At 37.0% G+C, this 13969-nt stretch overlaps 1 protein-coding gene across 5 annotated transcripts in view; it reads left to right on the top strand.

Moving 5' to 3' along the window:
- The window catches only part of CNST (consortin, connexin sorting protein), a 48369-nt gene that overhangs the window by 22589 nt on the left and 11811 nt on the right, over positions 1–13969 (top strand). For all 5 annotated transcript variants that reach the window (XM_051614027.1, XM_051614025.1, XM_051614024.1 and 2 more), the window contains 6 exons: positions 288–318; positions 4220–4306; positions 4771–4885; positions 7407–7428; positions 7609–7705; positions 11703–12580. In XM_051614027.1, the coding sequence (XP_051469987.1) occupies positions 288–318; positions 4220–4306; positions 4771–4885; positions 7407–7428; positions 7609–7705; positions 11703–12580 (1230 nt within the window). The remainder of the gene's footprint in view (positions 1–287; positions 319–4219; positions 4307–4770; positions 4886–7406; positions 7429–7608; positions 7706–11702; positions 12581–13969) is intronic.

Here is a 13969-nt window from a genome sequence, read left to right as displayed (position 1 = left end):
ATTAACATTTGGGTAAATCCATTTGTCTGAGAGAACTTAATATTGCTTTTTTGTTTAATATTATTTTTAAACATCTTTTATAGAATAAGAATACATCTACTCAGTCTGAACATTCGTATCCAAACTAAATATGAACCTGCAAAACATGTTTAAGACTATGACAAAAAGGTTCAAGTTATATTCTTCCCAATATAATGAAAATTATATAACCCTAATGATAAAATTAAATCCTAATACATATATTATAAAATTATAGAATCCTAATTTTTCTCTTTTTACTTTTGCAGATAGCTGAGACCTATTTTCAAGAGGAGGAATGTATCCTTGTATAAATTGTTACACAATATTAAAATAATCTGGCATGATAAAACATAAAAGACAGGTTGTGGGTCAGCGTTAGAATCAAGTGAAGAGCCTTAATTTACTCATGAGTGAATATACAATATGTTACCAAGTCCTTCTTAATCAGACAGCTAGAATGAGTAAAGTAATAAATCCACTTCCAAAAGCTGTACTGATATAATCAGTAGTTGTGCACAAACAAGGAAGTAAAAAATATTTTCTATGAACTTTTGTTTTTATAGTTCTGTTCTAAGTATTAGTAACTGGGAATGTGTCCAATCCAGATAGGGTATGTATTCTGTTTTCTCAAATAGGGCACTGTTATAATAAGAAAAAAATTATCACAACAGTTGATTAGAGTATGTACTACAAGAGTCTAGATTAGAATAAAAATAGTAAGCAAACTGCTATGGGAGATCAGCAACCTGCAAACAATAGCAACTTGTTACACATATTATGTCCTGATGGGTTTATGTCTTCAAGCAGCAAAGTGCTGCCATAGGTCCTTGTGGGAAGGCCTCCTGCCCTGTGTCATCTTCCAATACCGGTCGTCTCTTTCTGCCCCGACGCCCTGTCCTTACTGTAGTCCTGGGTGTAGTTGGTTCCTCCTTTGGCTGTGCAGGTGTTAGCTCTTGAGTATCTGTTGTTTCCGATTTAGTATGTGTAACTCTTCTTCCTCTTCTCCTAGGAGTATCAAGGGTTTCCACTTTCTCACCTGGATGTGTGTCCTCCTGAGTAGAGAGAGATCCTGTGTCTGCCAAGAGGTTTTGTGCTGCCTTCCTAGCACTTCTTCTAGGAGTGACAGGAAGTTTAAATTCTGTTTGAGGTGGCAATGATTTAGACAGATCAAGGTCAGAAATTTCTGAAACTTCAAATAAACTAATCTTTCTTCTTCTGCCTCTTCTAGTTGGCATAGGTGAAAGGAGTTGGTCACTAGGCTGCACCTCTTGATGCTTGACAACCTTTTCAGTAAACTGTAAATTGATGTTTTTTAGTTTTCTTGCACTTCTGCTGGGACTAACTCTGTTTTTAGCTTATGATCAGTGTCAATCTGGCCAGTTTCTTGACCTCCTGATGAACTTTTTCCTCCTCTAGTCCTTTTGGAAGTAGCAGAAGCAATAAGGCTACCTTCAGCAAGAGAAGTTTCTTCATTAGCCTCTTCACAGAATCACCTGGGGAGGAACAACCCCATGCACCAATGTAGGTTAGGGGTGGACCTGCTGGAAAGCAGTTCTGAGAAGAAGGATCTGGGAGTCCTGGTAGATAGTAAATTATCCATGAGCCAGCAATGAGCCCCTGTTGCCAAAAAGGCCAATGGAATCCTAGGTTGCATGAGGAAGAGTGTGGCCAGTAGGTCAAGAGAGGTCATTCTCCCCCTCTACGCTGTCCTGATGAGGCCACATCTGGAATACTGCATCCAGTTCTGGGCTCCCCAGTTCAAGAGAGACAGGAAACTACTAGAGAGAGTCCAGTGGAGGGCAACAAAGATGACTAAGGAATTGGAGCATCTCTCTTATGAGGAAAGGCTGAGAGAGCTGGGCCTCTTTAGTCTGGAGAAGAGAAGGCTGAGGGGAGACCTTAGCCAGACTCTTTTCAGTAGTTCCCAGTGACAGGACAAGAGGCAATGGGCACAAGCTGGAACACAGGAAGTTCCATTTAAATATGAGGAAAAACTTCTTTATGGTGAGGTTGACAAAGCACTGGAACAGGCTGCCCAGGGGGGTTCTGGAGTCTCCTTCTGTGGAGAATATTCAGGACCCGCCTGGATGCAGTCCTGAGTGATGTGCTCCAGGCGATCCTGCTTTAGCATGTGGGTTGGACTAGATGATCTCTAGAGGTCCCTTCCAACTCTGTCATTCTGTGATTTGGCAAATGCTAATCAGTCAAAATCGTATCCAGGTAGTTTGAGAAACTGTCGCAGGAAAATATGGGTAATTGCTTCTGGGAACAGCTAGTTTGGTGGTCCAGTTTATATTGATTTGTTCCTAGGTAATACAAATCAGTTTGGTCAAAAAGTTATAATAGTTGAACTGCTGCAAATTACTGATATCTTTCAGTAATTGTGGGACAGAATAATCATATTAAACCTTAAGGTGAAATTGTATTTTTAGAAAAGGTAAGACTGAGTTTTCCTCTGTTTGCTTTTAAGGGAAAATGATCAGACTATAAAAAAAGAGGCAAGAGTGGTAAGCCCTTAAGGTATATGTGATTCACTAAGATGTGTCATAAATTACAGTATCTGTGCATACAGATTGGTTTTTATTATGTCATTTGTTACAAACAAAATACAGCACATAGGCAATTGTAATGGTTAAATAACAAAGCACAAGAAACCTAGCCAAATTATATTAGCCTGTAGTACAAAACCAGAGAAAGAACTGTTGCAATATTAATAAAGCAACATGTAAAATAAAATATCCATCACTGTCTTAGAAGACTGTACTTCTGTATTGGTCATCCTAGTTCAAAAGCACCCATCAGAAAATCCAAAATACTCAGCATAGATTAAAGCCATGGAAAAATTCTGTAGTGAATTATGGCTCTGCAGGGGGAAATGCAGTCAATTTGAAATGCATTCAGAAGTATGACAAAAAGACAGTTTCTCTTTCATAGAAGTTGCTTTAATCGACAGGCACTGTATTTAAAGCTGATCAAAGGAAATCTTTTACTGCAATGCACACCTGATGTGTGGAATTCAACACCGCTATATAATACATATTTATGAAGGATATTTCCTCTGTACTTGCATCCATCAGTTTCCTGAGGTTAATAAAGAACTTGATCATGTTGCACTGTATTAATTATCCATGACGGGCATTTTAATTCATCCATTGTAGAACCTCATATTAACAATAATTCAGGGTTTGTTGCTGTGATCCTCTAAGGCTGTCTCTGTGATCTGTAATTCTGTTTCAAGTACATTTCTTAAAGGCAGGGAATATTTCCATTAATATTGTTGTTCTTAAGCCAGGCTATGTATATGTTGCATGAGGCTAACAAGAATAACAAGTACTGGTTGTGTGCTTGTAATAATTTATCCAGTATTTTAATTAGCATTAATAATGGAAATTTTCTTCTGTATTACTAAAAACTTCATTCACTGTATATCCACCCTTATTGTAATGTATAATTAAATTTCAAATAGCTGGCATATCATGGCTTTTAAAAGAACAACTAACAACTCAGACTTGATGGAACTAGAATTATCCTGTCTATTACAAAAATCTATAATTATCAGTGTACCTTTGGGAATATATTGATAACCCCAAGGGAGAGGAAAGAGTTGTTCATGTAGAAGAAAAGTAAGCAGAATCTTCAGAAAGAAGTCAAAAGGTGAACTCTTTTGTCTAACGTTGTATATAATGCTTGAAAAGCGGGAGGGTATTTTTTGTTGGAGATGAGGAAATTTCTTCAATACTATCTTGAGTTGGTCAGTAGAAAGGAGCCATATTTTTTGTTACTTATGGTTATTGACATATAATTGTATTTCTTGGTAAATACATGCTGGTATTTGTATAATTGGTTTGCTTTTCATTTCCATTTACTGAATTTACTGATAAGATTTTTCAGCATAGTAACACTTGTTTCTTTTCTAGAAAAAAATTTAGTAGACTTAAGGCATCAAGTTCACTGCTGAAGAGAATAGGATTTTCATTTTTGGAACTTTCATGAACTTATTTTACTTCTTACTTGCTTTTTTAATGTCTGCTATATTTTCTTCCTTGAGCAGAAATCTGGATGCTAGCCGTTATTCGTTTTGGTTCAATTATGTCAAATGTCAGATACATGATGATTGCACTTTCAAATATGGTGACAAATATTAATAAATGGTAACACATCTATGTATGAGTGCATTTTTCTTTAACCTTCCATTAAGATGAGAAGGCAATGAAGTTCATTCAACTTGAACGACTGTATCATGAGCAGCTGCTTGCAAATCTTTCTTCCATACAGGAGCAGTGGGGTGAGTACAGGCTACACTAATATGGTAGAAGACAGAGTTGATTTGTATTTCTAAATAATTGAATACATTTTCCCAGCTTAAAGATATTGCCCTGCAAAAGCAGCACTTACATCAGAATTTCGCTGAGCTTGTTATAAGAAAAGTATTCCTGCTTTAGGTTTCTTCTCACATTTCATGAAAAAGGTCCAAATAGTTTGTCATTTTTTATTCTATTAATTGAGACTTTGATCAGCAGTTGTTTTGACCTTATTTTTGCTTTAGTGTTGGTGAATATGATGTGATGAAAATAAAGTGTGTAGTGAAGAAATACAATGCTTTTTTTGCATAGTCTGAAACAAAATTGGAGAGCTTATGCAGAAGAGTTGTCAATATTTCTCCATTAATTAGTTTCAAGTATAGGTTTTATGTTAAGCAAATACTACTTTTATAATACTTCAGTTAAAACTTACTTTGATTTAATTTAGAAAGAAAATGGAAAACAGCAGTTCCAAGTTCAATTACAACACTGAGGAATTCAGCTAAGGAACTAAGTGGTGAAGAGTTGGAAAAGCTTACGAGAGTTTGCTCTTCTCATCAGCAGTGAGTATAAGAATATTATTACTTTTCCAGTACTAATATGTTAGCACAGTCATTACCTACTCGCCAGTATAGGTGTTTTAAAATAGTCTCAAAATAAAAGGTGCATCCCATTGACTTCAGTCAATTTGGTTATAAAGTGGTGGTTCTTTTTGTTACGTAACTGAAATGTTTCCCTTACTGTCACTTTTCAGTGTTTCACTGTGGTTTGAGGGATCTATATGAACTAGGTCTGAACGGTTTCCACAAATTATTAGCTTGCTAAAAACGGGAGTTTTGAGTTAATTTTTAAGTCTTTTCAGGAAAGTAAAAACCAAATGGTGTTCATTTAGCAAGAGAGAGACTGTAGAAGTGATGATGCTGATTGTTTCTATACCTATTCTTTTAATCACTGTTTTTAAATGCAATTGCCCAGCAGACTCCAGCACTCACATCTACCCTATAGGATTTTATTTCCAAATTCTTGACATTTTAAGATACTCCTCTAATGCTTCAAGTCATTTTTGTTAACTTCTAGTGCTTTTGTACAAGTTGCATAAACATTATGAAGCAGTGATCCTGTAGTTCCCCAGTGTGGCAGTATTCTGAAAAATTGTGAAATCTGTTTGTACCTGCTTTGTCTGAATCAGCAGCCTCCTGAATCAGTATATCACAGTATCACAAGCTTTTGTCAGTGCCCAGGATGCTCTTCTGGGCAGTATCACATACAGGATTGCAACCATAGGGAAGAAGATGATGATCTGTTATTCGTGGGTGAGTGTTGTACCTACTAGAGATTGAGTTTAACAGACAGATAGAAAAAAATTACACCAGCTGCTACTGAACAAATATCAGCCAACAGTAATAAGGCAACTAACCATGTTCAAAGGCTATGAAAAGACCAACCTGTGACAGGGGAGATGCTCAGTCAGATGGGGAGATTTCAAGTACATGTACATTGGCTTAGTCAGTCTGGATGTAACAAAGGCCAAAATGCTCCAATTGTTCATAGAGAGTATGATTTCACTCCTACATTTTTCCTTCTGGGTGACCATTACAGAATTTTGAAAACACAAATGCTGACTGCCAGAACCCAGGCAGGGGTTGCTTACTTGTAGCCTGAACATGTTTGGGCGGGAGCCCCTGGAAGTGTACTGCATTTCCACAGAAAGAGGAGGCAGCTGTAGCACTGTAGCTGCATGTTTACACCCGCAGCCTGCTGCTACCAAGAGGTTGTACTCCGAGTGCCTGCAGGGTTCCTCAGCCTACATTTCCTTCCATGACCTCGCAAGCCCACAGAAAGATTAAGATTTAAGTCTATTGTGATTTATATGCTGCAACTGGCACCACCTCCCTGTTGTCACCTCAGTTGTCACCTTGTTGTCAGTAACTCCGCTTTATCAGTCGAATTCTCCTCTGCAGCCTCATTTTAAAATTCAAAATTTCAGTTATGTAACATCATTCCTAGTCCTGAGAAACCCTGTAATTTAATAAAAATTAAGGTTTGTGTTCATTTGCCATGATTACTTCTCTGTATTTAATATTATTACTCTTCCAAACTCTTCAGGCTAAAGCCTATTTGCTTTTTTTGTATCATATGTGTTTTCCCTAAATTTTAATCTCAATTTATTTTGTAAATAAAACTATAATTTTTAATGAATAACATTCAGGTATTGGAAAATGTGAGCATTTTGCTGTTGTAATTGAAAGTAATGTTATTTTTTCTGATACTCAAGGTTTACAGCTACATACTGGGTATGTTTGTTCTTTAAGAAGAGTTTTGAGTGTCCCATATTTGAAGTTTAAACGGTAAAATTTAAAAGACAAGGCAACTTTAAAAGTTTTTGTTGGGAGTACGAACATCAGTACTTTTCCCTCATCTCCTACTTCTACTGTTTTTTTTCAGTAGCTTTAAACAAAATTCTCAAAATTCTTCATTGCTGTATGAAAGGCTGCAAGCCAGATTGTGCATGATAAAACACATTGTGCATTAATTTTTACACAGTTTGCAAGGTCCACTCGGACTGTTAGTGGTGCTGACTCACCTGTAAATCCCAGTGGAATCAGTGGAAGCTGCTGTAGCTTGCAGTTCCTAGAAAATATGTCCCAGTATAAGCAGGTCTGTGGAGAGGGAAATAAGTTTTGTGGGGGTTTTTTTATTCCTCAGTCTCTGTTAGAGTGATCTGTATTTTTTAATACTGGTACAGGCTGAGTCCTTACATGATTTTTAAAGTTGGTAAAGTTCCCTCTGAGCGTAAAGTTTTACAGGATATTACATAGCTTGATAAGTTGCAGTAATTATTATTTTTACTGGTTTCTCAATTAGGTGGAGCAATGTTTGGGATAATTGGTCTTCTGATGATATTCACATATGGAACAGATCTATGCTTGAAAGTATGCTAGCATGCTTCACTGTTGCAATGTAAAAAAAGTTCTGTGCCAGTATTAGAGCAGAGCAAAGGCTTAAAAGATTTCCATGACATTTGTTACGAAGAATGTTGCTACCAAGTTGTTTAATTTATCATTTTCTTCTTTATTGCTGCAGGCCACAAACACCCAAAAATAAGGTAAGCAGCTATTTAATTGAATTCTGCTTTGTCAAAGATATCTAATAATATTAAAAAGACACTTATTAGCAATAATCTTTCCAGGTTAGTATAGAAACTGTTGGAATTTTGGATGTCTCAAAAGTCACAGTGCTCCTGTTTAATTCCAAAAATTACAGGAAATACTATCATATTTTACAGCTAGTAGCTGCAGAAAATACATGGGAACGTGGTTGTTTGCTTCAGTTAATGGAATCAGAAAATTTGAAGGAAAAAGAAGCTACTGCTTTCAAACCAGGTATGTATGTGTGTGTATACCTAGATGTTTTAACTGTTATACTGTAATGACTGTGAAGCTGTTTCATTTGAAGCTAACTCATTTGTTGGATCTTCACAGATTCATCCATTTGTGCAAATTTTAGTTTTTTTCACAACTGCCCATTGGATGTACTATGCAATTTCAATTGTCCTTCAGAATATTCAGAATTGTAATTAAAATAATCACAGAATCATGCTGGTTGGAAAAGACCTTAAAGATCGAGTCCAACTATAACCTAGTGCTAGCCTCCATCAAAAGAATGTATTTTAAATATGCATGCATATACAACAGCCTACCTGAGCTACAAAACTAGAGAGTAGATACACTATTTGTATGTATAAAATACAGGGTAAGCAATCTGATGACAAATATTCTGAGTTGTGGCATATTCTAAATTACATGTGATATACTGATTTTGAGATGCATTTTTCTATAACAGCACAGAAAATTAGGAAGCTTTGCGGGCGGGGGAGCATTAAAGAGAAAAACATACTTCATTTTATTTTTTTCAGTACACATATGTCAGTTTCATTTTCCTCCTCCTGCCTTTGGGGCAGTGGCTGGTTAGAGTGGTTTTTTTAGAATCATTGGGTTCTTAGGAAACATTTGCAAATTAATGAATTGTTAAAATAGAGATGGGGAAAGAACACTGGTAGGCTACCAGGTTGTGCTTTTTCTCTCCTCTCCTTTGAGCAAAAAGGTTTTTTCTGCCATGTTCCAGTTACCAAAATTGGCCTAAACTGAGTACCTTTCCTCAAAAAAAGCTAGAATTTCTTACAAGATGAGCGTCGGCCTAAGTGACCTCAGAAGGTCCCTTTCAGCCTAAACTATTGAACAAAGTGTGTATCAGTCAGGATGCTCAGGAGAATCAGGATTTAACAAAGATACAGAACCACAATTTTCTACATGTGGATCCTCCTCATCTTCATCCTTTTTTACTGTGGCCCCTATACTGTATTTTCTTGGTCTTTGTTCTTGTAACCTAACTAAACCCAAAACACTGAAAACATGAAAGAAACATGTTCTACAGCTTAGGAAGCAGATCAAAAGAACCCAATGCTTTTTATTTTTGGATGGTTGGAAATTCCCATAGGGAAAAAAAAAAAAAGGCACTTAACATTTTTCCATTGTTTTTATTCCAAGTGGGATCAAAAGCTTTTTGGAGAGCAGAATTTCTGCACATTTGAAACTTCTGAATTAAGGAGCATTTTGTGTTAATGTTAAAATACTGTAGTACAACATCTAGACATATTAAACTCAGTGTGGAATTAATGGTATAAACTGTGGAGTCTTTTCATGCCTTTCTTCTAATGTAATTCTTGTCAAAATGTCATCAAAATCTTTTGGTTCCTGTGATATGTTGGTAAATTAGCATTTCTGCTGAGAATTTTCCAGATGAATGTTTTGTCTGTTCAGGCAGTGTGTGGTCAGTTAGCTACTGCTGCCTCTCACTGAGTCAATGCATCAGCAGCGAGGAGCTTAACGTTCTTGTTGCAGTTTGAAGGTTTTGGGTAGGGAAGGCATTAGTATGAACTGACACAGAAATGGGACAAAGAGGGTCTGAAATTCTGAATTTGTGTACACCGCTCAGTGCTGGCAAAAAATAGTTAAGCTGTGGCAGAGGGATGCAGCCCAGGACTAAAAGCAATATGGCCATTTGGGGCTATCTCTTGATTTTGCCTGAACCACAGCAGAATCCTATACTATAGTAACTATAGTTCCTTAATATTTCAACTTTCCTGTTCAGCATTAGCCCAAATGCATGGGCCTTCCCCCTGAAAATTTAGAATGCTTGTTTTCTGCTTTTTGGGTGGGGTTTTTTCTCTACATCATAAAAAATGAGAAGAGTGTAAACTTTTTCTTCTTTTCTTGGAAATTTATCTGTCAATCTGTGGCGAGAACTACTTCACTCAGCTGCTAGTAGTACAAGTCTGAGACAGGAGAAGGGGATTCTCAAGTGGTTTGAAGAATCCTTAATGTGAACTCATATACCCAAAATAAGAATTTATCTAGCGATTATCAATAAGAAGTAGGAAAAAGCATCTTTTCTGATTAAACATTCAAGTATCTGTCTTAACTTGCCTTGAGTCTATAGTGTGCATGGGTTGTCTAAAGCAGGTGTTTTGAAATAGGTATAAAGAAAATATTGAAAGTAGCTGAAAATTTGATGTGGAATGTAACAATGATCATTGCACCTCATTTCCTCTATGTCTGTAGTTAATAATGCCAGGATCATTTTATTACATTCTTAGGAACAGAACCCTGAGCTCAATGACCACCTTTCATGGTCAAGAATGTAATTTCCTATTCCATTTAATCTTTGTTGCAATTTGGGCTGCCAATAAAGGTGCCTGTTGTAGTGTGGGTGTATCCACTAGGAAAAATTGACAGATGGTAACAAAATCTTGCACCAATGATCTAGGCTGTGTTTGAACTCATGACCTGTATGTGAAGGGCTCAGTATCCTGTTACAAATCCCTTGAGCTATCTACTCATCTGTGTCTAATTTTCAAAAAGTCCCTGTCTCATTCCCATTTCTTCTTTGAATGTTTCACAGAAGTTAGGTTCCCCATACCCCTTCTATGTGTTAATATTGTTCTGGGTTTTTTTTCCTGCATTTTGATATATTTCAATATTCTCTTTTTCAGATTCCAAATTGGTCTTTTCTGTGCTACCTTATATTTCATTATCCTTTAAAATGGGGATAGTTTAATAAAGTGGTTCAACACAGTGAATTAATACAAACATTTTTTTAAAGGCAATCAAATGTGACCCTATTTCATGTAACAACTTCAGGAAATTGCTCAGATTTTAAGTGAAATTTTAACAAGTGTGGAAGGATAAGGTTGGTATAGAGATCTTCAGTCATTCTTGTGAGAACGTATATAGTTAATAAGGCCATTGTTTGATCTCTTCATGCATCTATTCAGAAGACATTTCTGCTTTTCACTATAACCAAAAAAAATGCCAATGCAGGTTTTCTAGAGGTATTAATTTGTTGTTTGAGGTTATTACTCTTACTGCAACAGTGGTCCTACTATAACATAGTCTTAACGTATTTTTTATTAAAGTATGAAATAAATGACAGTTTCTGTCCTAGCTAGCTTCATTTGGTATTCTGATTCTAAACACCCCCTTTGTCTCTTCATAAGCCTAAAAGGGGAGATTTGGCTCTGAGCTTTTCATAATGGCTAATAATTTTATTGAGAACTTGGGCTAACCATCTACTCCTTCACCAGCAGATCATACCAATAGTAGGTGAACTCGCAAGCTATCTAGAATTCCCCTTGTTTCTCTCTGAAGTTTCAGATAAGAAAACTCAGGCTTCATTTGTATTGTAAATGTGTATACAGAGATAAGCTGCATCCAGTTGCATTTTTTTATATGTAAACTAACCTATCCAAAAAGCAACTTCTGGTGTAATCTGTTATGTAAAATATTGTAACTGGATATTTAATTTAGTGTTAGCCAAAGGAGATTGTTATCCACTTAAAAGAATTGCATTTAAAAAATATTAAATTAGTATGTTTTCAGCTTTGTTAAAGAAAATGCAGCTGTCTCCCTGTGTGATAGGTACACTAGCACTCAAATAGTTTTCTGTAATAAAGTGCATTTGTCTGAACTCCAGGCTTCCATGAGATAACTCACAGAAAACACGCTTTACGAGGAACATGGCTGTTCAGAAAGATGCATACACACTGTGATTGAAGTATGGGAGTAACTTTTCAGTAGGGCACTAAAGTATGTGCTTTGCCTGCAGGAATGTGCCCAAATACTTCATTGAATCAAGAGTCAGCTTTTCAGACTACTAACAAAACCTTTCTTCTGACTGGAGCGTAAAATACCTGCCCTTTATGGGAGTGCATTTTAAAGCATTAGGTTACAATGTTATCAAATCACAGTATACTCTTTCCCCCCTGGGCTGATCCTTTGAATCATTTAAAAACACTGGAACTGTTTTTCCTGTTGCACTTAGGTACTGAAACTTGTCCTGGCGTTGGACCAAAGAAAGAAGATAAACAGCTGAGCACTAGCTCTCCAGGGGAAAACAAAACTGAGAGAGAGACAGAGGCAGCAAGCCTTTGGGTAGCTGCAGGAAAGGACCACATGGAGGAGCAGCACTGCAGTGCTGAATCTACATTGAAGCCACACACCCAGTCCACAGGGATAGTGGGCAGGCCTTCTTCAGGCTGTTTATCATCTGGGGATGCCGGTAAAGATAACAGTTTGCAGCTGAGAGAAAGACAGCTCTCTAAGGATGCAGAACAACTAGAAGGCACAGCTGGGGAGCCTGGAGTGAAATTCCCTCTGCAGCCAATGGTCGATGCTTTGGTTTTAACAGATGCTGATTATATGCCTACTAATTTGGTTCCTACTGATAAAGATGTGCAAACTAATAGAAATCTGCTCAGGTCAAAACATGCTCCTGGCTCATCAGAAGTTGCCAGTGGCCAGCTTGGAAATAGTGATTTAGAGCAGCAACAGGAACAGCCTGATGATGATGATGATAAATCTTTGCGGGACAGAACTGCATCAAGTGTGTGCTCTGGGTGCAATAAAGTGTCTGAGCCTGAGAGAGCTGCCCATTCACAAGTATGCAAGGAAGTACAGAGAACTGCAGGACAGGAGCAGAAGATAAATAATGAAGAACAAGAAGATTTATTTCTCAGATTTTTAAATGGTAACATAATAGACACCGAAGAATCATTTGCAAACTTAACAAACCAAGAGGACTTGGACACTGTTCCAGATATTTCACCTGAACAAGCATCTTACAACTCTCTGGAAGCTTTATCACTAGATGACAGCTTTTCTTCTCTTGATGAGCTTGCAAGAAGGATAGAGATTGCTGAGGTAAATACTGTGAATCCTATAAAATCATCCATGTTTATCTCAGTTGAAATATTTTAGATATTCCCAACTTCAAAATGTGTTAAATACTCTTTCATGTATCACTTTTTTTAATCTGAAAGGAAATCTAAACTTATTTAATTGGTCTGAGTTAATTTAGAAAAAAGTTTCTTTTTGCCTGCTTGCCTCCTAGACCAGCAGTGCTCTGTGTTTCTATAAATTAGATTGATTTTTACTTATGAGTCTGAACACTTATTTATTCTGGCAGAGCCTTTTAGGAGATGGGCTGTGACAATTCCTGTTAAATCACAATTTAATATCCAAGATCTACATAATGCCTATGCTGTAATGTGGTTTGTTTTTGTTCATAGAATAAAATTTGGTTTTCTATGCACTACATATGTAATAAATTCTGTATATGATTGTATGGGCTTATTTTGCCAAGCTTAGGCAGTTTTGTTGTTCAACCAAAGCTCAGAAGGAGCTTCGAAGCCTGAACCCACCTCTCTGAAGCACTGCTGATAGGCTGCAACAAGGATATGTGCTTCATAAGCTGACTTGCTGTTCCAAAAATATAGAAGATTTATTGTTTTGGACTTTTTTGGCAAGTTACATGAGGACATCTTTGCTTTATTTGTCTTCTGGTTTTGGTGCATTTGCAACCATAGGACCTTAAAAGCTTTTTCTTTAAATGAAAAAATGAGATTATTGTGAAATGATGTGATTCCAGATGCTGGAGGGGGAAGACTTGTAAAAAGGTATCTTTTTAGTTCATCTCTATTTTTAGTGCATTTAACAATGCAACATCCCTTGGCAATAAAGTAACAGTACTTCTCTATAGATCAGAAGCTAATGGCAGAGACCAAGAACCCATAATCACTCAGGGACAGCAGCCAAAGGAACTGAATACTGGCAACCCATGCTGATGTTATTACACGTTTGGCAAAACTCTCCAGAGCTGTAAATGGAGCATTTTGTTTTTTCTGCCCACCTAAACAGCTTTTTTGCTTTCCAAGATCATTCATCCTGACCTGTCCCTATAACATCCTGTTACTTGTGTGGGGTGTCAGGAAGCATGCCACTTACCTGGACTGAGGGCCATGTGCACAGAGCTGTAGACAAGCTCTTGACAGCATGCAGACGTGCAAACCCACATACATTTTCATATATGTAATCGAACTTTTGCACTAAATCCATTGGCTTATGTTCACTTGGAGGATGGTTTTGAAAAAAAGCATTTTTTTGACAGTGCTAAGCCCATATGCATGTATAACAGGAGTATTTTAAATACCATGCCTCAGGATTGGATTTCTTTTGAGCACACTGAAAGTTCAGCATTTTATGCTACACGAGAGAGCTGTTCTGTTCCATGTAGAAAAATCCTACCAACTA

Source organism: Apus apus, chromosome 3 (genome assembly GCF_020740795.1).
Source record: "Apus apus isolate bApuApu2 chromosome 3, bApuApu2.pri.cur, whole genome shotgun sequence".
In the NCBI taxonomy this organism is placed as follows: domain Eukaryota; kingdom Metazoa; phylum Chordata; class Aves; order Apodiformes; family Apodidae; genus Apus; species Apus apus.
This window is presented reverse-complemented; position numbering and strand designations above follow the sequence as displayed.